The following is a 27,339-nucleotide window of genomic DNA, read 5'->3' on the forward strand; positions in this document are numbered from 1 at the left end:
CTCGGACCTCTGTTTGTAGGCACTTTTTTTTTTGGATAAACAAGCTCTACTGTATTTTGATGGGTTTTGTCTATGCTCTCAGGTGCTTCATTTACATTTTAAGTACAAAAAATCCCAGTGTATATCAATTTATTCTCACAAAAAAATCAGAAAAGTGCACACAAGAGAGGTGCTGGACAAGAGATTGTTGATTATTAATAGTTAACATCTTAACAAAATGTGGATTAGAAATGTGATGACAAGAAAAAAGAAAGATAAATTTGCAAAAATGTGTATATACACATATACAGATAAATTTAAATATCTACATATATACACATAACCCCAGCGTACAGTACTACAAAATCGCTAGCAAAATGATGTGAAAAAGCACTAGTTTCAAATGCAAGCTGAGTGTACAGTAAACAAGGGTCAATCAGAACCTGAATATCATGCCAAAAGATCAATATGTTATCTATTAATGTTTTTTTCTTCATGTATTTATGAATGTAAGCCTACTGAGTACCAGGTGACCTGGCATAGTACTTTTAAGGTGTGTGTCTGAATTGTTAACTTATTTGATGAAGAGCAAGTAGTTTGAAACATCACATCGTTAGAAATTATATTAAAGATTCACAGGAGCATAATCTAGTGTGCAGACTTTGCCTTTTTCTTTTCTTTTTTTTGTAATCAATTTATTCTCAGCATGACTTGCAAATTGGGCCGTGAGCCATCTAGCATCCCATCCAAGTTGAGTGTCACTGATGTGCCTGTTCACACTCAAAAAACTTTACTTTAAGCAAGGGCTCTCATGCAGTGTGACACTGAGATAATGCAAACTGAGGTGCATGCTAATAATTATGTTAATGAAAGGGCCCAAGCGTTAAAAGTGTTGAAGAGATAGTGAGAGCCAACATTTCACTCATGTGGATTGAAAAAATAGTGCAGGGTGATGGTCCATTATTTTCTGTGTAAGTTAGAAATACTTTCCAATATATATTTAAATCACAAGAGGCAGTCAGAAACCATATAAAGAGAGAGACCCAAATATTGGGGGTTTACATTTTACCACAAATGATGATTAAATTAACACATTATCCTATGTATATTAAGATATTAATGACTACAGAATCTACCTGTTGGATCTACGCCGACTCTCCCTGATATCGTCTCCTTTAGGTTTTTGATAAGAGTGAATTCATTATGGAGAACAGTCGGGTCAGACAGCATATAAGAGTGTGGAAATCCTGATTCTTAGGACTTTTCCCTCGTGACCACATACATAGATATTGCAATAAACAGCAAATGAACTTTATCTCTTTCATGACTCACACAAAATTCGAACTAACCAGCTGCAGCCATGCACCACATGGTGTCTGAGATGACATCTGGAAATAAGGTGGTTCTCTGAAGAGATGAGCTAATCAAAGAGCCAATAGCCAAAATAAAATATAAACGTAAAAAGAGATGAGGTCACATGCCAGGGCAAGGTGTCTGATTGCTCGTGTATACACATCGATATGTGGCTGTGATGACACTGAAACCTAGAATTAAGCTACAGCTGGAAAGGATGAAAAGGCCACAGAGTAAGAAATGAAATGCCAGGGCCGTAGAGCAGGAAAGGGCAGCACTGGCAAGAGAAGCGTTACAAAAAAGGGGGTATGACACACAGGCATGACACCAAATTTAGGTCTTGGCCGCGAGACACTGCTTCAGATATATGCCCCAATCCACTAACCTTGTCGTATATGTGGCATGAAGTGAGAGAATTTCTCAATAAAGTCACATTGTATTTGTTTCAAATGCTATTGTATATTTGCATGCTGGTTAAAAAAAAAAGCTAAAACAAAGGCATTCCCAAGAGTCTGATTTGATGCTGAAATACCTTCAGAAAACGAAATACTTGAATCAAAGTAGTTTTTTATTTGACTTTTTATTTGAATAAAAAAAAGGTTCTCATATTAAAACCTTTAAAATGAATTTTCCATTAAATTTTGAATAAGTAGGTGCAAAGTGTCTGCACCACAGTGTTTGTGTGTGTGTGTGTGTGTGTGTGTAATCTTCACTATTCAGCAAAGTATACCCTTTTCTGCTCGTATGTCCAGCTAGCCCTCAGTCTTGGTGCAGTCGTACGGTTTCCACCACTGCGCAAACTGTAGGACTTTTTTCCTCTGGTCATCAAAGTTCTCTCTGATAAATTTTCTCCAACGTCGCGGCTCCAAGTCCATCATGCCTCCTACCACTTCCTGTGAGGGCAAGAGGCATTTGGTCATATTGATATATTGCTGTAAAATTACTCTAAAATTAAAAAAAAAAAAAATCCTTCCAAAGATCATTTGAAGCAACATTGGCACGACACTAAAGTATAGCTCAGGGGTGTCCAAGCCTTTTCGAATGGGGGCCAGATTAGATGATGGAAAAAATTTGGGGACCAGTTGCTTCTCGCATTATATTGGTTACTAAAAAAATACAGATTAAACAGCTGTTTCATAATTAGCTGAAAAAGGTTTGAAAGAAAGCGGTGGCCCTCACTGGTGAAGCTGTTGCAAAAAAACTGAACAAATGCTGATCTTGCTCGATTTACCAATATCGTGTGGCAGACCACATATAGTATACTCTGAGGCCGGACTTAAGACATGCCTGGTATAACTACTCTAGGTCGGTAAATAGAAAAAATGTATCACTGCATTTTTCACGTCATTAATGCATCTTTATCACATCACCACATGCACAAGTTTTGTGAAACTCCTGGAACTAAAAGAGAATGACTTTCACTTACTAAAAAAGATGAACACATAATGATGCACCAAGTACAATAGCCTTTATGCACACACTGACCTTGCCAAAGTAATGGGGGAACTTCTGTTCATTTTCAATGACATGAGCAAACCCTCCCTGGAGGCCAAAGTCTACAGCAAAGTAGGGGAGACCTCGAGGAACCTATAAGGCATTCACAAACAATTAACACCAATTTACAAGGATCAGAGAGCCAGACAAAACCAGAAATATTACAGAAATGAGTGAAAAAATGACTGATAGAAAGACAGTAAAAAGAGGGCATACAGCATGGCGGATGTCTTTCGAAGAGAGGTCGACAACCTTCTTGTTCATGGCCCATTCCTCATCACACTCCATGATAGCTTTCTGAAGGCACACAGACACCACACAGCTCAAATCTGTCCCTAAAATACTTTGAACTTAAAAAATGAACTTAATCAGAATGATGAGTCAACATATAGTCACAGACAGACCTTAAAGTAAATAGGTGCCATATCGCCCAGTTCTCTGGGTAGTGGGATGCACTCTAGGACCATGTGTTGTCTTTTGCGTGGGTTCATGTGAGTTTCCATGAACACACAGTCCAGCTCCTGGGACTCAAACATACGCACCAAAGTACGGCGGAACAGCTGAGGACAGCAAAGTAGCACAGAAGTGAACCCAAATGTAAATTTTCATCATTTTTGTTTGAGGTTAATACTGAAGATGAAAGCAGCGTGTGGTGCTGATTATATCTACCACTGCTGTTAAACAACAGCCATATAGTTGGAAGCTGTCACTTCAGACTTCAGACTTAGAGCGCTAACCTGCATTTCTGACCACACATCCTCATCCAGTCCTGTGGCAGAGCAGTGATGCTGGAGAGGACAGATGTGACAGTGGCCCTCTGTCATCGACACTCCCGCAGGCAGGCTAAGATACACCTGGACACAAGATGGCAAACATACACACTGTACTGAGAAAATTCAGGATTGCATCAATCTATTTTTTTTTAAAGTTTTTTTTGTTTTCTGACCAACAGTCTAAAACCTAAAGTTTATCAATTTGTAGTTGCAATAATTAGTCCATCAATCTATTTTTGCAATTGACAGAAAATTCAATTGGCAACCATTTTAATAATCATTCATTTAGAGTCTTTCCAAAAAAAAAAAATCTCTGTTTTCAACTTATAAACTGTATTTTTTATGTCCTTTTCTTCTATGACTGTAAACTGAATATATTTGGGATTTGGGTAAAGACAACACTTTTAGGAAAAATGTACTAATTTCAAACTGTCAATTGTCTGACATTTTATAGACTACATGATCAATCAGCTAATTGCAAAAAGGTGAGGTGATATTAAAAATAATAATCAGTCCAATCAGCCCTATTTTAGGAGAAAATCTGCAAATACCATATTTGAGAGGCATGAAACAGTATATGATTTGCATTTCTGCTTGACAAATTACTTTGATTGACAAAATTGTTGACATAATAATAAATGAAGCAACAAGTGACTTCCATGTCGTAAAATTCAGGAGGCCTTACCTTGCTCCCTATTGCCACAATGAGGTGCTTCTGGAGCTGTTGGCTGCTGAAGCAGTGCTGGCATTTATCCATGGAGGCAGCCAGCCTCCTACTCTCCACGATGGCTCTGCTCCTCATCCTCTCCTCCTCCCTGCCCTCGCCCTCCCGCTGCGCTGCACTCGACACAAACATGTCATCCAGCGTGTAGTTGTCACCGTCTGTCTTCCCCATCATCTGGAGAATTGTGTGGAGTGGAAGTGGTGATGACGGAGACGAGGGGGACAAAAGAGGAGACAGGGAAGAAGAGAGAAATTGTGAGTAGTGTGTTATCATTCTTGGCCAAAACTGGTGGATTTTCTCCCAAAAAAATGATTAGGGAACACGCTTGTATGTATACGTGGCGTATTCAAGTATGTTATGGATACTGTTTATTGATAACGAGACTAAATGTAGCTTTCACTTTTTATTCCGGGCATAAAACAAAAAGGTGTCTGCACTGGCACATCTCAAAACAGGAAAGAAATCCACTGCAAATATTGACTGTCCTTAGAAACTGGGTGGTAGCTCTATTAAATGGTGTATGTAGGTGCTGACGCAATGTTACCGTCTGTGCCGTTTCCATGCCATATTTTGTGTGTGTGTGAGTGTGAGAGAGAGAGAGAGAGAGAGAGAGAGAGAGAGAGAGAGAGAGAGAGAGAGAGAGAGAGAGAGAGAGAGATGAGAGAAGAGAGAGAGAGAGAGAGAGAGAGAGAGAGATGCACTCAACTGCCCTGTATGCAAGTGTGTCTCTGGTGTGTGTTAACAGAGTAAGGCAGGATGCCGAGTATCGACTCTGGTGTTTCTACGTCTGAGTCTTGTCACCATGGCGACCAGGCAACAGGTTGGAATCTGTGTGCATGTGAGAGAGCGAGAGGCAAGCAAGGCTGAAGTGTGTGTGCATGACTCGCTGTGTAGGAGTGAGTGTGTGAGTGAGAGTGAAATTTGGATTAGTTTAGTGACAGTGTAGGAGGGAGGGAGTGGGGGGGTGTGTGTGTGTGTGTGTGTGTGTGTGTGTGTGTGTGTGTGTGTGTGTGTGTGTGTGTGTGTGTGTGTGTGTGTGTGTGTGTAGGAGTGAGGGTGCGCAATTGGACTGCACCTAAGTGTACAGCAGCACATGCTGCATTTGTCTGAGAGCAGACAGGTTTATTTTCATGCACACCCACAAAGCATCGCACATACATGTGGATTAATTAGACAAAATATGGCTGTAAAAAACATCTGTGCTGTCCAACTATATGTTCGATTGACACGTGCTAAATGCAATTTAAATTTTAGAGTGTGAATTCAGCACGTAGCAGGAGAGTCGAAGGGCTTGACATGTCTGGCTTAGTATTCATGTTTTATGAAAAAAATAGGATACAATAAATCTCCAGACAATGCTAGTCTGCTAACAGACTTTGTCTCTGACCAATGGATAAAACTGGTATTTATAGAAGCCCTGCCATGGTAACTGTAGATGTATTTTTAGTGTCCCTCTTTGGAGGTGCAGTACATATCTATATTTTTATACGCATGCATGTGTACGCAATATATGAGTAAGGGTAAGGGACTGTGCGTGCATATTTTGTGTGCGCGTGCATTAGTGAGGCAAAGTGAGTGAGTGAGAGTTCAGGAAACGAAAAACATGGACAGAGCTAAAGCGTGTCTTTTTTTGTTTATTGCCATAGCAACTCCTCCAAACCCCTTTGTTTATGAATGCTTCCTTTTACCGTGCGCGCACGCATGCACGCACCCATGCACGCACACGCACACGCACACACACACACACCTGTCAGTAGGATTTTCACACTACTTGTTGTCATATTTCTGCCTACAGGGAGAGAAGAAGTAAACAAGAAGAAAAGAGAAAAGGGGACAAGGAAAATGTGTCTCTGCTCATGGAAAAGTGCAGTCTGTAAAACTGCTGATAGACTGACACACACACCACAACCTGCCAGTACCCATCTGCTGCTGTACATCTATTTCAAGCACACTGTGGAAGAGAGAGTCGCAGAAAGAGGGACAAGGAAATGTAAGAGTAGTAGGAGAGAGGAATGGATAACGACACAGAGGTAAATGCTGCATACCAATCTGACAGAAATAATCCTAAATGTCTTTCCCTCTTCCTAAGAGTACGACATTATCAACCCTTTACATAAATACATACATATTGCACCTGGGAAGATTTGTACATTTCCCTGTCCTACTTTGTTACTTGCCCTCAGCTAACCTGGTTCATAACACTGCAGTAGGGATGTGCCATCTATTTACCACATTTAATTTGTTAAACATGGCAACCTTCAGTATGTATATGGAGACTAAAGCAGTGGCTCTGAAACAGCTGATTGAATCCGTAAAATACACATTTAAAGACTGATTACAATCACTCCACAAATTATTCTAAATGAATGTATATCCACTGCAGTGGATAAAAGTTCTGAATTTGTTCTGACAAATACTGAATTAAAGGATTAGTTACACCAACGAGTCCAAGATCTCTTCCTCTTTTTTTAGCTGTTCCACAGTCAAACCAAAACTTTTGGTGATTCTGCTTTTAGCCATTACGCTCCAAAACACTGGAAAAGCCTGCCGGAGGATCTGAGAGGAGCTGCAAATGTTGAAAGACAACTTTCAAATGTAAACTGAACACTAAAAATCTTTTATACTTATCTTACTATTCAATGTTTTTCTGGTTTTATTTTTACAATCACACTGTAAAGAACTTTGAATTGCATTCAATTTGATTGTAAGGTGCTATATGAATAAAATTTGATTGCTTAATTGATTGATAGAAGATCTAACTCCCTCTGTTTCATCTCCCACCTCATTTAAATACAACCAAAAGTAACACATGATTTGATTTGATGATTTTTAAAATATAAATTGTGATCTCATCTGCCATCATTTCAGGTGCACACAGTTCTCTGGCTAACTCGAATGTGTTGTCAGAGAAAGCACAACAGAGAAAACAGTGAACCACCACAATGCTTCATTTATAATGGTTTGTTTTGACAAATTTAATTTTATACCAAAAAATTACAGCTCCTGCAATTTGGATATTGCACTTGGCCATATTGCAATTTTGATAATATTTCGATTATTTTTTGAGCTCTAATGGAAACCCAACTGAACAAGGATAATAGATTATGTTTGGTTACAGTTAGGTGTTATGTACACAGTGTTTGACACAGTGTTTGACTGTTTGTGCTAACACCAGTTCCCAGGTTTCCAGGAGTTTTTGACCTTCAGGAGCACTATGAAGTTGTTCTATGAGTGAATGAATTAGCCAGGGTTCCCATTCATTTTCTCTGACCAAATTTCAACCGTTTTCCATCCTTTTCAAGGAGCCATAGTATTGTTTTTCCTTGCCCTACCTGCCAATAATTGTATATTCAGCTAGCTGGCATACACGGAGAGAGAGACAGAATACCAGTGGAAAAATTTAGAAAAGTACTTCATGGTAAACACACGTCACACATTGAAGCATGTTAGAGCTATCTTAGGTTGACAGCTACAGAAAATAAATTTGCCATCATTTGTAAGGTGTACGGTTATCCACGAAAGATTATTGTAAAAATTTTGTTTCGCACAACAAAATTACATGACTTTTCCAAAACTTTCAGTGGTTTTCACCAATTTCATAACTTTTTAAGGCCTGGGAAATGTGATTGTGAAATCCCAGGTTTTCCATGGCCATGGGTACACTGAGAAGCATTTTTTTACCTTGGAAGCCATGCGAGAGTAGAGAGCATTCTGATCCTGTGCACAGCTCATCTTCTCCCTCCGCACCATCTCCTTCAGACCCACATTGTCATCATCCTGGAAGTAGCGCACACGCTCCCCATCAACATGGGTCTCAATCTAACAGCAGAAGGAAAGAGAGGGGGGAAAAAAGGGACAAAGATAGACAACGTAGTGAAACAGGAAAATTCACTTAAAATTGTGTTCCAAATGTAAAAAAACAAACAAAACAAAACAATGTTTTAAATCTATTCAAATCACATTCAAAATCACAAGTTTTAAAGCGGGGATGACAGAGTCTCTGAAAGACTGATCTTGAGGGAAACAGAAGGCAAGACAGACAAAGGAGACTTTATGAATTTATAATAACCATAAACAGAAAGTGGACTTGAGGGCTTGGTTTACGTTACACACATTTCAGGAGTCAGGTGGGGTCCCTGCTCTCATTACACACCCTGATGAATACCAAACTGCATGGAACAAATAGCATGATAAAAAAACTTTCATTTGCTCCCCTTTTTCTCAACACCTCTTTCTTCTGGTTGCAACAGTGTGCAGGATCCTCTCTGTTGTTGTTTTCTTAAGTGGTGGCTTTCTGATGCGTTCAAGATGTATTTTATCGAAACCACTTCCCTCCCTGCTTTCCTTTCATTTTTTTTTTTCTTTCTTTCCACCCATCATCCCTCCCTCCTTACCGGTTTCTTCTTTCGTCGTCCTCCGTGGGGCTCCTGGGGTCCCGAGGGGGTATTGACTGGCCAAGCGCGACCTGATTGGTCTGTTCTGAACAGCAGGACTTCCTGGTCTTCACCTGTGACCTAAAAACATTACAAATCAAAGCCAGGACATTTTCACTTTTGTTTGTTTTTGTATAGCAATGCATATAACTACACAGTATTCCCAAATATTTGAAATATTTGTATGTAGGGGTATGCATCTTTTGGCATTTAACAGATACTCAAGTGAATAAAGGAAATGTCAGGTCAGAGATGCTGCATATAGATACATGGAGAGCCCTAAAGCTACAAGTGGAAAGAAAACATCACTCCCCTAATGAGCTTTTAAATATAATTACTCATCCCATGTTACACTGAAGCACACTTTTTTCTTGCATGCCTTCCCAGTAAACAATGAATCCAAAAACTAAAAAAAGTCACTGGGTCTGCGCTTTACTACAGTAAAACTGTATCAAAACATCCGTTTACGAACATTAAGTCTCATTTATCCAGTTGTATGCTCAGAACTTCCAAAACAAACGGTCCTTTCTGACAGAGCACTGAACTGAATCTGAAACTTATCTCTGCTCTCTTTAAAGCCAGACTCCTTTAATACAAACATTAATTTTTACTTGCTGAACACTGGAGCTTCTGCTCTACCGCTGCATTGATTAATAGTTTGTGTTACTGAGTGACTGGCGTTTTAAAGAGTCGGTCCTGATTCACCAAAGTCACACAATACCACAAAAAAAAAAAAAAAACACTGATCGAGGCAGCAGTACACCAGCAGCTCTCATTTATATCATTAAAATTGTTACAGAATTATTAGTTTTAAGCACTTTTTAAAAATAATTTCCTTGATTGTTTTGTGGTTTGTTTGGTTTTTTTTTTTTGCTTGTCCTTTTAACTAATTTTTTTGCAATTTTTTTTGGTCATTATTTCTTACAAGCTGCTGATTTCTTTCATCCCATTTTTTTAAAGAAATGAAGCATATTTGCTCAGATTTCAGGTGGTAATTTTTCCACAACTTCCAATGATTTTTACTGATTTCATAACTTTTCCAAGCCTGGAAAATGTGAAATTCCCTGACATTTCCTGGTTTTCCACAACCATGGGAACTCTGTCATTTACAGTACAGTTTCTCTCTGTAGTTAACAGAGTGGTGTATTTTTCTTGGAGAACCTTTGAAAAATGTTAAAAATTGTGACTTCTGTTAAAAAAAAAAAAAAAAAAAAATCCGAGGTAGAATGACCTGATAAAACTGCTGCTACTCTACCAATTTAGCCGTCAACACACGCCCGTCCCGACCTAAAAGTTTGCTTGTTATGAGAAGCTGGAGTTTGAGATGCACAAAGATTGAACTTGGACCTGACAGGTAGAGAGAGACAGCCAAAAACAAGAGCAAGTTGGGAGTATCGGAGAGGATAGGAGGCAGTCACAAGAAATGAAACTGGACTGTCAGAAACAAAATGATAGAGGAGAATCTTCCCTTTCTCCACTCGACACAGTTAGGCCTTTCAAGGCTCCGCAGCATGCAGTGAAAATATGAGTCAGACAGACAGCAAGAGTCAAAACACTGAATAGTGAAGACAAGCCAAAAGTCTTCTATAACAAGACAGACTGGAAGGATCTCCAAAGAGTGCAAATCAACAGCACTCCATCTCTAAGAGAGCTGAAGTGCCTCTCAGCTAATGAGTGCACTAAAAAGAATTATGACATTTTCTCAGAAATGTTTTGATAAATTCATCTCAGTCTACTAATTTAGACAGGACAGGCTTTGTAGGGTTGAATGTGGCCTAATTTGCAAATGATAAAATAAAGGTTATATAAATAATCACAGCCAGCTTTCCATGTGTTTATAAAGTTGTCTGGAGTCTGCTTATATCGGAAATAGGCCTCCATTTATTTCTGCATATACGTGTGTGTGTGTGTGTGCGCCTGCATGTGCGTGTGGCCAGAGAAGGCATTGGTAATGCCAAAGAGAGGAGATAAAGCAGTGCTGAGGTGTCAGGGCACTGCCATTGCTTTCTATATATTGCTTGTAGTGTAATACATAGACAGGATGGCACGTATAATCTCGACAATCTCCCTCTCGATCTGTCTCTTTCTTGTTCTCTCACACACAAACACGGGGGGGCACACTCTGAATGACCCCGGGCAGGACAGTGTCATCAGCATGCTGACAGACATTTGTTTCCCATTAGGGTCTTCTAAAATGCCAAACAGGAGCCGCTTCCATACAGGCAGCAAGATGTAAGAGCCAAGGAATAAAGAGACTTCAAACAAACAAATTCCTTTTAAAAGCAGTCAGACGTAACGGCAGAGCTTAGTTTCATCTGAAGACAAGTGTGTGTGTGTGTGTGTGTGTGTGTGTGTGTGTGTGTGTGTGTGTGTGTGTGTGTGTGTCACTCTTCCTCCCTGCACAGTAAGAGAGATGGATGCTGCCGTAACCTGCTGTGTGTGTGTGTGTGTGTGTGTGAAGTTCAGAAAAAATATAGCCCTGAGTGTTTGGATTAGCATTTAGACTACGGGAGAGGAAAAAGAAGCAGATAAATCTGACAGAGAAAGATTCGGTGTGTTTGTGTGTGTCTGGTTAAGGGCCATGTGCTAGTCTCTGGATCTATATCTGCCCTGTGTGTGCATGAGGTTATATCTATGCATGATTTTGAGTGAGTGGGACGGTGTGTCTGCATCTGGAAATGTATGCAATTACACATGTAAAAATCTGCAGTGTGTTTTAGTCAAGTGTGTATCAGTGTGTTTTGGACATGTAGTAAATCTGTGGGAAATATTGCCGTATAGATATCAGCACAGGGGAAAACTGCTCTCATGAAACAGCGAATATTTAGATAGCAGAGAGACAGATGAAAAGAGGAAAGAAATGGGGCAGGGAAAAATTATTTCCAGGAAAAAAAGTGTTTTTTTTTAGTTCTTTTTTATTCCATCTGTTTTGAACGCATTGTTTCCTTTTTTGGAGAAAGAGTATTGAAACTGTTTGATAGAGAAGTTGAACTTTATGGCATCTCTGGAGACTGCACTTCGTGGTGTGACTGAATGCTGGATTATATTTTGGCGTAATACAAGGTGCTTCTAATATTTAATCTTCCTTCATGGAAACAAGTTAGATTAGTTCAACAATGACTACGACACTGAACATGTAAGACTTGCATAAAGTATTTACAAACCTTTGATTTAGCCGTTTCTTGTAGCTTCTTTCGGGCAGTGTGGCTCTCTTTGGCTTTCTGTGCTGCGTCCAGCTGTGATTTCAGCTTCTCAACCATGGCCTGAAACACACAAACACAAACATATAAACTATACCATACATGTTTAGACTTGAAACAAACAAAAAAAAAAAACATCAGTCAATATTGCTGTCTTCTCGGCCTTTTTATGTTACCATTTCAAAATGTAGATAACATCGTTATTATCAGTCAATCAATCAATTTTTTTGTACTTTCTACTTATTTCTTTCAGATTTCGGGGTAATTTTTCTAAGTTGGTGATTGACTTCTTTCCACATTATTGAAAGTAAAGTCAGTTTGCCCTGGTTTCAAAGGGTTAACAGCTGTTATTAGATTACCATTTAAACACTATATGGGTGTGTGCAATGTATTGTCTGTGAATGTTTTACAGGATGCATTTGAATATGTAGTTAACTATTTTCTGAGTTCAACTTAAGAATATGTTTTGACAATCGTCAGGTAAAAGGCTTTGAGGCTAAACAATGTGAAACTACAGGAGGACTAAAAGAAAAAAAAAAAACTTTTCCTCAAGCACACAAAATCTATTAAGTCATACTGCCGTGACAGATATCGATACCTTTATGTACAAGACATAAAAGGAAGTGCGCGACTGTTAAAGGCACTTAACACAGACACACACTTCCTTTTAAAAAGTGGTTTGGGAATATCGCCTTGATTGCTTTGTCATGTAGTGAGATGCTGGATGTCAGGTTGAAAACACTTGGTATTATAGGTGTGAGAGTATGTGTGCACAGTCTGCGTAAGCGCGCGCATGTGTGTGTGTGTGTTGCAACAGACAGCTCTGCCACAGTCTCTATAAGAGAGATCCCAGTAGCATGCTTTGCATCGACACATGAAGACAGACAGAGGGGAAGTTAAGTGCACGGATCAATGAACGCTATAAATCAGTAGATCCCCTGATGTGCTGTTAAATCTATGAAATGGAAAGAGTCAGAGTAAATAACCTAAGAAAAAGCAAATCATATATACATCACATGTATATATGTTTATGTTACGAGTAACAGTTCAATAAACACTTGCAGTTTGTCATTTTGCAGTTTTTCTACAATGAAAAATAAGTATATTAATTCCCCCCCCCCCAAGTTGAGCATGTGCAGTTTTTTTTAAATGGTTAAAAAATAACACTGTCAGCTGTTTTTCCTAATGTCATGTTTAAAATCACAGATGGTCCAGAAAACAGGTTTGTAAACAGCGGATTGTGATGGTTACTTCTTTTTTTTATATATCTCTTCCTTGTTAAGTCTCTTTCAAACTCTGTGCTGGCTGAATTTTGAATGATGCCGGAGAGAGGGAACTTTCAATCCATCACACCGGCATATTTGTCATATTTCCATCACCGCTAATCAGAACTGATAGGAGCTGCAGACCCATTTGACGCGGGAGTAAATGCTGATCATAACTTTTTCCAATTAAAAAGAAAAAGTCAGATGTAGGGACTTGATAGACAAGCCACTCTAATGTGGAATTTATGTTCTGGATTAAGGGAAGTAACTTATGTTAAACTTTTACCAGAGAAAAGGCTTCAGAGGTAAGGAGTATTTTATTTTTGGACTAACAGTATCTCACAGGGTTCCTACATGTCAAGGCACGTTAGATTAATGACTTTTTAAGACTTTTCTTTAAAGGTTCTGGATAAAATCTAAGATCATTATACAATGACACATACAAAGAACACGAACTGCCATAAATTATTTAGAGTTTGGGGCAATTTTGACCCAAATGTTTATTGTATCATATATCATGACTTGGCGTTTTTTTTTCTTACTTTGCATGTGTCACTCTACTGCCTTGGAAACAAAATGAGTGTTGCTGGTTTAACTTTCCTGTGCAACACTGATGTGGGAGGCATTTGGTAAATTATACAGGTAAAAAGCAGATGTTACAATTATTTTTCAGATTTTACAATGCAACATCAGTTTTTTTTTTTTTTAAATCCTGCTGCCAAGATCTTAGTATTTTTAAGACTTTTGAAAAATTTATTTAAGATATTATTTCAGACTTATTTCAGACAGATTTCATGGACACTTTCCACCCAGGACTGGGCTAATAAATTCTTCCTCATCTTGAAAAAGTATTTTTCCAAAAACAGGTGTTGGAAAAGGGCGCGTCATCTTACATTCAGGGTTGTTTTATATTGAATCCAATACAGTGACCATAACATAACAATATCCTACTAACCATGTTGCCCATAATCTCTGCCTTCACCAGTTTGGCTCCCAGTTTGTTCATCTCCTCCTCTGACAGCAGTGGAAGTTCCTCCTCTTCCTCCTCTTCTTCCTCACTGTCACTCTCACTCCTAGGTAAAACACAAAGAGGAGAGTCTGAAGGGCAAAAACAAGTGTACTGATGTCTTTGTGTCTTTGTGTATGAAAATGAATGCACACTGGCATATGTTGATGTGTGTATGTATGTGTGTATGGGTGTGTTTTTGTTTTTTGTGTTGTATTTTTAGCTTTCTGGATTTTAAACTTTTTCTCTTTATGAGCAGTAACACCAGTTTTACTGTGTCACATAAATTCTTAAAATGCAAATAAAAAATAAATAAATAGACACATCTGTCCAGTCAGTTTATCAAGTCAAGTTTTACATCCACATCATAATTCTCATTAGAAACAAATATCTCGTCATATAGAGTCCATTTGTTCAGCACTTCTCCAACTCTTGTCCTCCAGATTTCCCTACACCTCCTCTGAACAACAGGATGTAATGACTTCATTATTCCACCCTAATAATAGCCCTAAACCCTCTAATGGGCAACTTATTTGTGAAGTTTTTAATTTAACCATTTAGCTGTTTTCTTGTGAGCTCTCATGCTGTTTATCTGTTATGATTCATTTGAGTTTTCTGCCCCCTCCAGAGATCATTACAGTCTTGCCTTGGGAGGATCTGAACTGCAGTCTGGGAGGCATCGTTCTAGGCTATTACACTTCTCATAGCCTCATTTTACACTGCAGACTCATTTCATGCTGCAGGGGTTCTGGGTGCCGGTTTACCCAAACAACTTAGCCTAATGAGGCAAAACACAGCACAACTACGAAGGCTTTACAAAGCAACGTTAATCTGACATCTGGCCTACCACGGCGCTGTATGTCAGGCTGCCATGAAAGTAGGAAAACATACAGTAGTCATTTGATGCAGTGTAACAGAGTTTCTGTACCACTAATTGTTGCAGTTAGTATGTTGCAAATAAAGCATAAGGCAATGAACTAGATTAACATGAAATGTAGAGGAAGATGAATGAGAGAGAGAACTGCAATTACAAGAAAGGACACAAGGGAAAGGGGGTAATGATTTTGGTCTCTGTACTTTGAGTAAGTAGTAGTAAATACTATGTAGGGGAGCTAATAACTGATGCTTAATAAGGGCTGAAAATAATGCATTCATTGAGTGATGAATGATATCATTAACATAGATTAAACAGAGACAATACTGAGACAAATGTATGTAAATAAGCAAAGACTTTTAGATATAAAGATAGCTGTTAAGGCTAGGGCTGTGTATAAATAGTATTGAAACTTCTCCAATCACACGATACTTGCATGCAATTCTTTCTGTAACCAGATGCAGGAAAAAAAAAACTATTCCATAGTTCTGCTGCTAGCCAATCACCACAAGCATACCTTGGTTTAATGCAATGTGCTGTGATTTAAGTACTCTATTGGTATCACATATACAGGTACTGGCATTGGTACTGGTATCATAATTTTTTAAACAACACCCAGCCCTAATTAAGACAAAAATAGTCCATATAACACATGAGTTATAGAGTTCAGAGGCCTAGGGAGTCTTTCTGGGAATATCAAGATTAATGTTCAAAGCAGATAAGGACTTCAACAGTTCTTGCAGGTCCCTTGAAACTAATCAAGTACATATGTGAAGAAGCAGTCGGGTTTTATAGAAGGGATTACTGTGAGAAAGTCTCTGGTGGCAGGTTAACACTGATTGATGCTTTTATGCACTGTGTCTTAAAGGTCTTTGTTTGTGTGTGTGTGTGTGTGTGTGTGTGTGTGTGTGGGACCCCATTAAGAGCCAAACTTGTAACCAAACATCTACAAAAGCTGCCAAAAGAACATGATGATTACATATGCCTTATCTGCACTTTTCTTAGGAATGAGGACTTTATTCCCACTCCATAAAGATGACTTGTTTTATTTTTTAACTTTGTCAACATCTCTGCATTTCAGTTAGCTTTGAATTGGAAATACTACAGGAGCTTCTACTGCAATATTTGTGCTAGAGCCTGAACATTTATTTGGCTTTTTATAGATTAAAAAGAAGCTCAATACTGAGTCAATTATATCCATGCTGTACTGTCTTTCAAAGGAAAATGGGAAAAAAATGCTTTTCAACATGAGACCTTGAGACACAAAACAGCTAAATACTGGATTTAAGAGTTTAAAAGTCAGTTGCCAAGGAGTTGGAGTGGGAAACAGCAATAATTGGACTGATTCCTTCACTGTTACTTGAACAAACATACAACTGGAATATTCAATCAATACTGTGGAGTTTGACATTATTTAGCAAATCATGTTTTCAAGGCAACAACATAAAACTTCATACCTTGATGTTGTTGCGGCGGATTTATCAACACCGACATCGTCTTGAGAGGCAGTTACAGTTTTTCCAGGATCCCTCTCTTTCTCCTGCCGTGGTTTTTCAGAGCAGGCAGATCCCTGAGCCAGAGTGCTGCTTTTCTTCCAGGCTGGCATGCTGGTGATATGTGGACCAGAGTCTTCATCATCAGAGCTGGGTCTCAGGAAGCCCGTGGACGGCCGTGCTGGAGGAGGACAACGCTCTGGAGCTGGACAGGAAAGAAATAACAAAGCATTCAGATTCAGACAACTTTATTAATCCCTCCAGGGGGAATTTGTTGTACTGCTTGCTCTGTACACATACACTAACATGTAGAAACATAAAAAGATTTGTAATAAATAAAAAAATAGAACTAAAAATATGCGAAGGATATCAGTGAAATAAAGGTATCTATAATTAGAATAAAGTTAAGTTTTATTATCAATTAAAAAAAGAATATATATATATATATATATATATATATATATATATATATATATATATATTATATATATATATATAAGATATAAGGGCTAAATATATATAAAGATATATAAAAGAACTTCACAGTAACTGTAGTGTTTACATCAAATATAAGATGTTCACCAAAAAGGGTACCTATATACACTTGTATGAGGTTACCCCTTTAAGCACAAGTTTAAACCGTGTATTGGACCTTTGGACAAAACTTGATTCAGATATCAATCAGAGAAGGGTTTAACAAAAGGATTCCCTTTCTCATCCTGGAAATCCTCTTTACGGAATAATGATATTGAAAACTATCACTTGGACTGAGGCACGCTAAAGGTGACATTGCAGCGGCAGAGGGACCTGAGTGTTGTCTCGTTAATGCAAAGGAAGTGGGGTACTTTCCTTTTTTTCTGTCTTCACTTTTTCTGCTACTGTCTGAATGGATGTTCTGTGGCTGTTGTCTTGTTTTTGTGTATGTTTGACACTGTAATACCTGTTTTTTTAATATATGAAAAAGCAACAAAACTGTAAATAAAAAAAACGCCTTGACATTAACCCACCTTCACCGCTGTCATCCTCTTCTGAGGGTTTGAGGAAACGGCTTTTGAGTGACCCAAGAGAGGAAGAACGTTGACTCCAGTTTTGCTCAGATGATGATGCAGCATTGGGCCTATCTCTTTCTTGATTTCTTTCATCATCCCTATCCCTCTCTCTGCCTCTGTCCCTACCTCTGTCATTGTCTCTTTCTCTGTCTCTTCCTCCATCCCTCTCCCTGTCTCTGTCTCTTCCTCTATCTCTATCTCTCTCTCTGTCTCTATCTCTATCCTTCTCTCTAAGCCTGTCCCTGTCTCGACCCCTCTCTCCCTCTCTGCCTCCATATCTTCCCTTCTCCTCTCCTCTTCCAGCATGGTATCTCTCTCTGTCTGTAGGCGATGAATCTCTCTCCCTTTCCTTTCTTCTCCACCGATCTCTCTCTACTCCCTCTCCATCTTTCCTCCTCCATCTCTCTCTGTCCTCATTCTCTCCTCTCCTCCACTCGCCTCTCGCTGCTCTGTCTCCTTCTCCTCCTCTGCTCTGTCCGTACACAGCTTTCTCAGCATCTGCAAGTCTCTGTTGAAATGCTTCCATTGACTGTAAAGGAGGAATACAAGATATTAAAATACTTAAACACTTTCTTTAAAAGGAAAATTTCCCAAAAAACACAGATATATATAACTGATATCAGTCTGAAGACTTAGAAGGTAGATTTGTTTCATAATTTCCAGCAGGCTTCTGTTAAATATCAAAAGGGTGGTTCATGGTTTGATACACTCTTTAAGATGCTTGCAATGTAGTTTAAGAAGAGTCCATTAATTTTAGCCAAACAAACAGCTACTTTTTAGACATGCCAGCTTCCTTACTAGCCCGAAAGCCAGTTCACCAATAGCACATAACATCAGCTACTGTAACAATCAACTGTACTGACAACATAGTAGGGGTCGATATTGGTTTTTCAGGGTCAATGCCTACATTGATTAGTAGTGAATGAGATAATGTCGACTGAAAGCTTGTAGTTGAAAACAGCACATACAGGCAGAAAATAGAGGGTCTCTGGGATTTGCACAAAAGCATGCCTACTCACACACTATCAAGCTAATATAATGCTGCACAAGAACTAAAAAACTCCTGCACATATCCAAACATTGTATTGTAAAGGCACAGTGAAATAACATAAGATGTCACTGCTTTGCTAGAAGAAACACAAAGGAGGTGCACTGCTGTGGCTGGCTGAGCTCTGATAAAGAAAGCACACACACTCAATGCTCTGACAGTGACAGTTTCTATGTTGTCAACTAGAGATACAAATGCTGACAGTGCTAAAAGTGACATAACAAAGACACTGTGCACTGTGTGTGTGTGTGTGTGTGTGTGTGTGTGTGTGTGATGTCAGACAGCAAATAGAGAGATTAATAATAAAACAATGTATCTAGATACACATTCCTAAAATAGAGAGCAAGTATGTGTGTGTATTTGTGTATATCCTTGACTTCTGAGTGCATTTTACCATGACACGTAAGCCAGAATAAAGGCCTTTGCACAGCAAGTCCTTATTTTTCATCAGGAATTGTCACATTTAAAAATAAATATGATCTCATGATGCATCGATCACGTTTACACACAGACTCTGAAGCTTTCATCCGTCATCAAAGTTTTTCGAACTGTTTTAATTTTCTGATTGTCTTGCATCCTAATAGACTTCTGACGTCTGATCACGAAGCAGTGAAGATAATTTGGCATACCTGCTGGACACATACATCCTCTACGAGCGAGTGACAGGGCGGAAATGGACAGCGGACAAGCAAGAAAAACAAGTAGAAATACATGGAAGTAATGTCCTTTTCGAATTCTTCCACAACAGTAGGTAGGAAGGTAACGTTAGCCTATCTAGAAATGCACAACAGCAATGATAATGTTTACAGCAGAGTGCAATTTCACAGCCACACAGTATCATTTCATTACTCAGGTGACTGCAGTTCCAAATGCAAGGCATGGACAGTGAGTAGTGAGACAGCCAGTGGAGGAAACTCCAGTGGGGAGAACCAAGGGGTTTAATGTGTCGTTCCATTTTGTCTCGTATTGGGAATTTTGCAACGAACAGGAAAACAAAATGAACTAGATCCATTGTGCGAGGTTTTGGTGCGTGATGATTTTTATCGGCTAAGAGATTTAAAAGCCATCACAAAAAATACAGACTTGGTATGCAAAGGCCTTAAATATGAATCAATATTTTTATGTCCAAATCTGCATTTAAAAGAAACTGAATGTTACACAATGTCATCTATGCTGTGGCTTTTTTGTGTAAATGTATGTGCCTGCTAAATTGTGCATGTGTGCCATCAGTTCTTACTCCATATCTCTCTGCTACCACATCATTGAGGCTGCGCTGCTCCCTCTCTGCCTGCTCCTTCATCCTTTGGTAGCTCTTCCTCAGCCAGCCCAGGCCTGCATCATTCACGACTGGGCCATCTGGGAATAAGAGGAGAAAAAACAGTTACAGAGATGCACATACAATAACTCCCTTGTGCCATGTTACCAAATTCAAGTAGTATCTTCCACACTGCCTTTTGTCTCTCAACAAAAGTTTTAAAAAATCATTAAAATTCACCAATGAGCTTGTACACACCAGCCAGATGCACTTTGATATGGATTAAAACTGAACTGATGAGTAAAGGGTAAACAGAAAAAGAGGAAGTAAGTGGTGAAGCCACTTGAAATCTTTTATTGTTGTAGATAATCTAATTCAGAACTAAAAGTTCCTGACATCTGAAAATCCGCGTCTAATGACCAGACTGGTATGTTGCAAAAAATGTTGATTAAAGAAGATGAAAGAACTGGGAAAGAGCATGAGTCAATGTTGCTCTCTGAGAAGCTGTAAAAGAAATAAAATCCAGGGAAAAAAAAAACAAAAGTTCAATCACATGCTGATGAATAAGAAAGAGGAACAGCAGATCCAGAGAGAGAGGAGAAACAAAAGTCGGGGTAAAGAAGGATTAGAAAAGATAAGACACTTTAGACTTAAAATCCATGGGAAATAAATGTTCCTTCTAAAGCAACAGTTTGTACAACTTCCCAGAGAGATAGAACATGACAAATGTACTGCCAAAATCCTCTGGTCAAGGTCAATACTGAGTATCAATAACTTTGTTTGAGAACATGTTGATGCTTAATCATCTGCTGTTTTTATTTTAAATTGTAGGACAAACAGTTGAAACAGTTGAAAAAATAAAAATAACAAAAAAGTTGTTGCGTAAAAGGTTTATAATGTTCAAGAACTGATACTAGAATAGAACATTTTACAGCTGGCGGGGGAAAAAGTTAGCAGTGTCCAGGGATAATAACAGGGCTTGTGCAGTTACAAACACAGAGCAACACCTCAAGCCGCTGATCATCACTCTTTGAAACTTATCCGGGGGTTGACCCCATTTCACCTAATCAATAAGCAGCAAGTGTATCCTTCACTTTATTTTTGAGCAAACCAAAGTGTGCCCAGTGCACAAATACCCATAAAAACACACACCAGTTTGTACCTCCTGCAACCCCATAAGTATAACAGAAGATGTGGTAAACAGTGTTCCCATTTGGCACACAGTCTGGGGGGCAGAAGCTGGCAATTGTGTGTGTGTGTGTGTGTGTGTGTGTGTGTGTGTGTGTGTGTGTGTGTGTGTGTGTGTGTGTTGTTTACATCAACATTTTTCACCTTGCTGTTCAAATAAAGCTTACAACAGAGAGGCTATGCCAACTCTAGAGGGAACTGTACCTCCTGCGCAGAGATAAGGGACACATGCACACATACCTGCATTTGCTTGTCAGCTTAACACAGCTGTCTGTCTGTCTGTCTGTCTGTCTGTCTGTCCTTAAATCCCTTACTCAAAAGCTCTTCCTTGCTCTATCTGTCCTCTCATTCTTCTGTCACACCTCTATGTGATTTTTATGTACACACAATTGTCATCTCTCTAATAAGTCATCTCTCATCCTAAATGTAAATTGCCTTTCTTCAGCATGCTCAGCACAATGAAAAAAAAATCCCAACTACTTCCCTGTCCGCTTCCCGTTGGAAATGGGTAAAGCTGTTAATACCAAACTTACAGAAGCTGCCCTGTGACAGACCTACATCTCCTTTTGAGTGTGACTGTCAGACTTCATCATGCAAATATTTTTGGAAGCGGACACTTTTGGGTATACAAACACAACGATTACTCTTCTATGTCTATTCAAAACAACTCTAGCATGTGTAACTTCCATGCCAACGTGGATAAAAAGTCATTATTGTGTGCACCAAAATGATCAAACTTCTAAAGTTCCATGACAGCTAGGCAAACTGTGTGATTCGACTGATCAAAAGCTCCATAACGGCAACTTAATGGACCCTGTTTTTTAAATAGTTATTAAGGATGTATATTTAAGCCTCTTTCCTTACTCAAACTCCAGTTCACAAAAGTGGGAATATTAATCCATGTACTGATCAGGTGCATCATTTATTTAAGCACCTGGTTTAAACTGGTTGGTCTGAAGCAGGGTAAAGGACAGGCAATGAGAGAAAGGGGAGAAACACAGAGGGAGGGAAGAGTGTAAAACGCTATAAGCAAATATAGCGTGTATAAGCAGTGTGTGATTGAAGGGAAGCAGGAGCACTTGTCTAAATTGCATCAAATTATTTGCTTCGCTAGAGGGGAATACTGATGCAACTCTGTTCAACTGCGGCAACTTTCATCAGAGACACTGATAGCCTCTTCTTCAATTGATTTCTGTGCTTGAATGTTGAAAAATAACATCCACATATAAAAGCCTCAATAAAGTCTACTGATCTCTGCTGTTACCTTTTTTTGCTGCAGTACCCGCCATCTTCTCAGGGGGCAGACCTGTTCCTCCATCTTTCCAGTATGGGTTTAGCTCCAATTTGTGCAAACCGGCCTGAGGGAACCACAAAACACACTCACTGCTGTATACTGTCAATAGTGCAACAACATATGTTGAAAATCTAGACAAAAACACCCCGCAGACAACAATAAGTACACAGGATACTGCTGTCCGAGAGGGGACACCCTCTCTCTGTTACCTTGGTAACCACACAGTTGGTAAAATGAGGAGACTGACTGCCACAGTTTTTTCAATCCATGCACACATAGACACAATTGCTCTTTATCTCCCTTTCACACCGACATTCAGGTAATTTCGACTTATAATTCAAATAACAGACGTGGATCTGCTGACAGAGGACACTATGCGTCAGAGAAACTGTCTACGTCCTCCCTGGGCCGTCAGTAGAGCTCAAAGATCAAAGGCAGAGGGGGACTGGATGTTACAAAATTGAGAGAAAAAACTGAGAAACAACACACGTATATACACACACACCTGTTCGATGGCCTGAGCTTTCGCCCTCTCCTCCTCTTTCAGACGCTCTTTCTCAGCTCTCTTCTCTGCTGTGGATGTGGTTCTCATTGCCAAGAAGTCAAAGGTCATCCATTCGTCTCTCTACAAGACAGAGGAAGACAGTGTGTACAAAAAGATACAAAAGGAGTATCAACGGATGGAGAGCACCAATCCAATACCAGTGTTTTATTAACAGGCTGCCTCACAGGCTGCCTCACTGTGTGGACTGGGATCGTTCCTTTATGTGTAAGGCAACATCAGGCTTGACTTGAAAATAACTGGCCTTATTTTGTAAAACAAACAGTAACAAATAATTACAAGATTTACTGAACTGACATTGAATTCATTATTAAAATAAATAATAAAATAATAAATAATAAATTGTGCATTAGCAACTTGGTAAAACATTGCCAAAATTTACAGGAATTTACTTTTAGGTGTAAACCTTGTAAATGCAGCAACAACTGGTCACAACAGGTTTAAAACTCTTGTATAAAAACAACTAAACTACATAAAATGAGAACAAAATGTCAACATTAAACCACACTTACATTACGAACTATCTTTATAAAAAAAATTACTTCACAATAAAAATGAACAGGATTCCAAATTCTTTGTAAACGTTTAGTGAAGATAAGCATTTATGTCCCAATATATAATAACATAGCAGCTTAATCTGTGAATAGAAAATTGACTTAAACAAATCAGCCCCACTGTCAGATACTCAGTCCAGCTATCTGAGTGAGTATCTGCCCGAAATCAGATATTAATATCGGATCAATGAATCCCTACTTCATACACCTGGATACAGTTTTACCTCTAGGCACTTATGCTCTATTTAGCTACTTTATTTATCCCCATTGTGGGAAATGGACTATTATTGTTCTTATTTTACTATCTGAAAGGAAAAGAGAATACTTTCCACAGATGATATATTGTACTAGGAGAAACAGCCTCAATGAAATAAATTAAAACAAAAAAGACAGACACTGTTGAATTATGAAATGAATGTGATTTTTTGAGAGATGCCAAACAGTATTTGCATAATTATTCAGAGTCTGTGGGACCAGGTCAGGATGTTACCTGGACATTCTGCGCTGGGCTGACGTTGCTCTCTGGAGGCTTGGACTCATCAGGAACCTGCCAGGCTTTAGCAGTATGTGTCTGAGACTGAGCCTCAACCCACTCCTCCTCTGAGTCCTGACACACACATGGGGGGGTGAAGGTGAAGAAAATGACAGTGAAGGGAAACAGTATGAAAGATCATGATATCAAAGCAAAAAAAAAAAGATGGAAAATAAATAAAGTAAGCAAGCTGCTAAAACCTTCAAAAAGAAATTGCCATTTCTGTGTAATTATTAACAACATTTTTCATTAAAACCTTGTGAGGAGTCCTAAATTTGACTTTGAAAGACCATTTTCACCTGCCAAAGATAACGCTCAGTCAATTATAAAACACCATTTCTGTTCAGCAGTTTATAAGTGACTGTTAATTATTTTAATTTTACTTAGATATCAGTAGGTGTTACAGCATCCACTGGTACTATTCAGGTATTAACTTGTCAAAATAACCTACCTCTGAGCTGTCATTAGAGCCATCTCCTGCTTCTGCTGCCTTCTCTTCTCCTTCTTAGCCTTCTTCTTCTCCTTTTTCTTTTTAGATTTCTTTTCTTTCTTCTTCTTGCTCTTCACAGTGCCCTCCTGTAGTCAGTTGACATTATACACATCATGGTTTCATGATGTACATATTCATTGTTGTTTGCTTTTTTTAAATTTTCATTAGTTGCATTCTTGTTTATCAAATATATTTATATAGTAAGTCCTCAATCACAAAAGGTATGCAGAAAGAACCTTAATGTTTTGATTCATGAAGAAAAAGTATCTCAAGGTGCGTTTTCCCTCAAGTATGGATGACAACGCCAGCAGACATAGTTGTTGACATAACTTGACAATACAAGAGAAGAAAAAAGTCTGTACACCAGATTATGCTCCCATTAATATTTAATTCAATTACCACAACAGTGGCGTTTCAAGCTACATGCACTTCATCAGACACATCCTCACTGTCTGATAAAGAGCATTCAGCTAGAAATACTTATGGAAGCATCATTGAGTGTGCAGACTTTTTTTTCTACATCAGCTAGAAATACTTATGGAAGCATCACTGAGTGTTTTTTTATAGTTCAGTTTTTTCTTCTATAGTACAGTTGTGCCTTAGCAAGGAGTCAGACTAAAAATCTGTTGCATCAGCGCACCAGTGGTCATCTTTATAGGCTGCTAAATGACCTGCTAGTTTTCAATTATGTACAAATGTAGGAAAAAATAATTTGTATCTTACTTCCTCTATCTCCTGCAGCCTCTGGTTGACCTCAGGGAGCATCCATGTGTCCTCCCCTCTCTGCCTCTTCAGCTCCTTCCTCCTTTCCTCCTTCTCATACCGCTGCTTGGCCTGAATGACACAATGGAAATAGAGCGGAGACTGAAAACGAAATAGTTTCAAAGCACGGATGCACCAACATTTTCAGACATATCCATCTATGACAAATTCTTTAGGCTGAAATGATTTACAATGCATCCACGGACCAACATTTTCAGACATATCCATCTATGCAAATTCTTTAGGCTGAAATGATTTACATTATTGATGAAAAGGGCATACACGGAGCGTTTGCAAGCATTATTATCAGTATGAAAGGAACAACAGTCATCACACCACGATACTGCTGGTAATGGTTTTCAAATATTTGAGCATCTGACAGCTTTTATCTCCTCCATGCAATGGTTGTGATGAGTGTTTAAGTCATTATAAGCCAGCTGCTCTTCAAATTCAGCAAAAATAAATCTGATGCGGCAACTCTCTTTGCTTTGGCCAGTTCAAGCACAGGTGAGCCGGGCAGATAATGTGATTACAACCTCTAAGGGCTCATCTACAGGAAGCATCATTTGTCTGCATCATGTGCTCTGTGTATCATACAAACACAGCTGCACAGACCAAAAAAGATAACGCACAACATGTAACAAATAAATACCTGTGTGCATATGTGCTGTCCTAATCATGACCAGGTTATTTTTTTTTTTGTTGGGGGGGGGGGGGGGGGACCATGTGTACTCATACAAAATAAAACACAGCTGCACAGAAAAAAAGATAACGCACAATTAATGTAACAAATAAATACCTGTGTGCATATGTGATTACAGCAACGAGGCTGTCCTAATCTTTATGCTGGGGGGACCGTGTTCAGACCAGTATAAAACACAGCCGCCGGTATCCTATCTGCCCCGGCAGTGTTTGTCCTGTACGTTAATTTCCGCCTGTCCAGACACAAGCACTATAGGGTTAATGTGAAGGTATACAGATGCTGTTGGCTTTCTGAGAGATGGGGAAATACACAAATACACCAATTTAAATCGCGTTTGAGGACAATTCCGCAAAAAGGGTACTCTTTAGCCGCTGAGCTCATCCGTGTCCAACGCTAACTAGCTGTTAGCATACTTAGCTTGCTAGCTTTCATTCGGACATAACGGCTATTTTTTAACCTTTATTTAAACAGCAAGCGCTCTTTCACAAGGGCGCCATAATTATATTAAAAAAAAGTGATTATATTGATTATTAAAAAAACATTACGAAATACATTTATAAAACGTGAGAAGTGAAGTGCACATTAAAAACAAAGATATACATTAGGCACGTGTTTTTACATCAACACATACATCCAAAACATCAGCACATATGACAACATCAGTCAGAAAAAACACATACACTCACTGTGCTGTTTGTCAGTAAACAGAGTTTTAAACTGATTAAAAATGATTAATGTGTCTAATTTGTTGAGCTTCTGAAGATTGTTCCATTTTGATGGGGCGTAATATTTAAAAGCCAATTTTCCTATATCAGCGCTGATTTTCCAGGACTAAATAATTTTGAGATCCAGTGAAGTGAGACATTGTTCTTCATTGTAAAAGACCCGTAAGATATCCAGGAAGTTTCTCGAAAAATACTTTACAAATGAAAATAAAGCAGCGCTGCTGTCTTCTTGCTGCCAGTGACTGCCAACCAACTTTCCTGCACAACATACAGTGATGCGTCCTAAACCGTAACTGGCGCCAATGAGCCGTAACTCGGATGATTTATAAGATTGTTGCGACTAAAGCTTACAGTTTATACCTTTTCTATCGCCTCTTGTCGTGCCTGTCGTTTGCTCTCCTTTCTTTCTTCGATGCAGCTCGAGCTCTCGAAACTGACTCCGGACGCCGCCATGACACTGCCGTCAATGCTGCTGCTAAGTGTCGTATAGCCGTCAACCGTTGAATTGTGGGTCTTGTAGTTCGGAAAGACGTAAGCTTAAAAAAAAAGAATAAATAAAAAAACATAGACATGAACTGGTCTA

The 27,339-nt window shown here is 38.9% G+C and overlaps 1 protein-coding gene across 1 annotated transcript in view; it reads right to left on the reverse strand.

Annotated features, from left to right (window-relative positions):
* Nucleotides 1-1,465: 1,465 nt before the first annotated feature.
* The window catches only part of cwf19l2 (CWF19 like cell cycle control factor 2), a 28,621-nt gene continuing 2,747 nt past the window's right edge, over nucleotides 1,466-27,339 (reverse strand). The window contains 20 exon segments of the mRNA XM_042487245.1: nucleotides 1,466-2,225; nucleotides 2,818-2,919; nucleotides 3,043-3,123; nucleotides 3,231-3,386; nucleotides 3,564-3,680; nucleotides 4,285-4,497; nucleotides 8,005-8,142; nucleotides 8,718-8,837; nucleotides 11,921-12,019; nucleotides 14,177-14,294; nucleotides 16,559-16,799; nucleotides 17,602-18,172; nucleotides 19,929-20,047; nucleotides 22,399-22,492; nucleotides 22,934-23,053; nucleotides 24,035-24,151; nucleotides 24,528-24,569; nucleotides 24,572-24,652; nucleotides 25,290-25,400; nucleotides 27,117-27,292. Of these exon segments, the coding sequence (XP_042343179.1) occupies nucleotides 2,085-2,225; nucleotides 2,818-2,919; nucleotides 3,043-3,123; nucleotides 3,231-3,386; nucleotides 3,564-3,680; nucleotides 4,285-4,497; nucleotides 8,005-8,142; nucleotides 8,718-8,837; nucleotides 11,921-12,019; nucleotides 14,177-14,294; nucleotides 16,559-16,799; nucleotides 17,602-18,172; nucleotides 19,929-20,047; nucleotides 22,399-22,492; nucleotides 22,934-23,053; nucleotides 24,035-24,151; nucleotides 24,528-24,569; nucleotides 24,572-24,652; nucleotides 25,290-25,400; nucleotides 27,117-27,292 (2,957 nt within the window). The 3' untranslated portion in view covers nucleotides 1,466-2,084.

The sequence above is a fragment of the Plectropomus leopardus genome, chromosome 5 (assembly GCF_008729295.1).
Source record: "Plectropomus leopardus isolate mb chromosome 5, YSFRI_Pleo_2.0, whole genome shotgun sequence".
NCBI lineage: Eukaryota > Metazoa > Chordata > Actinopteri > Perciformes > Serranidae > Plectropomus > Plectropomus leopardus.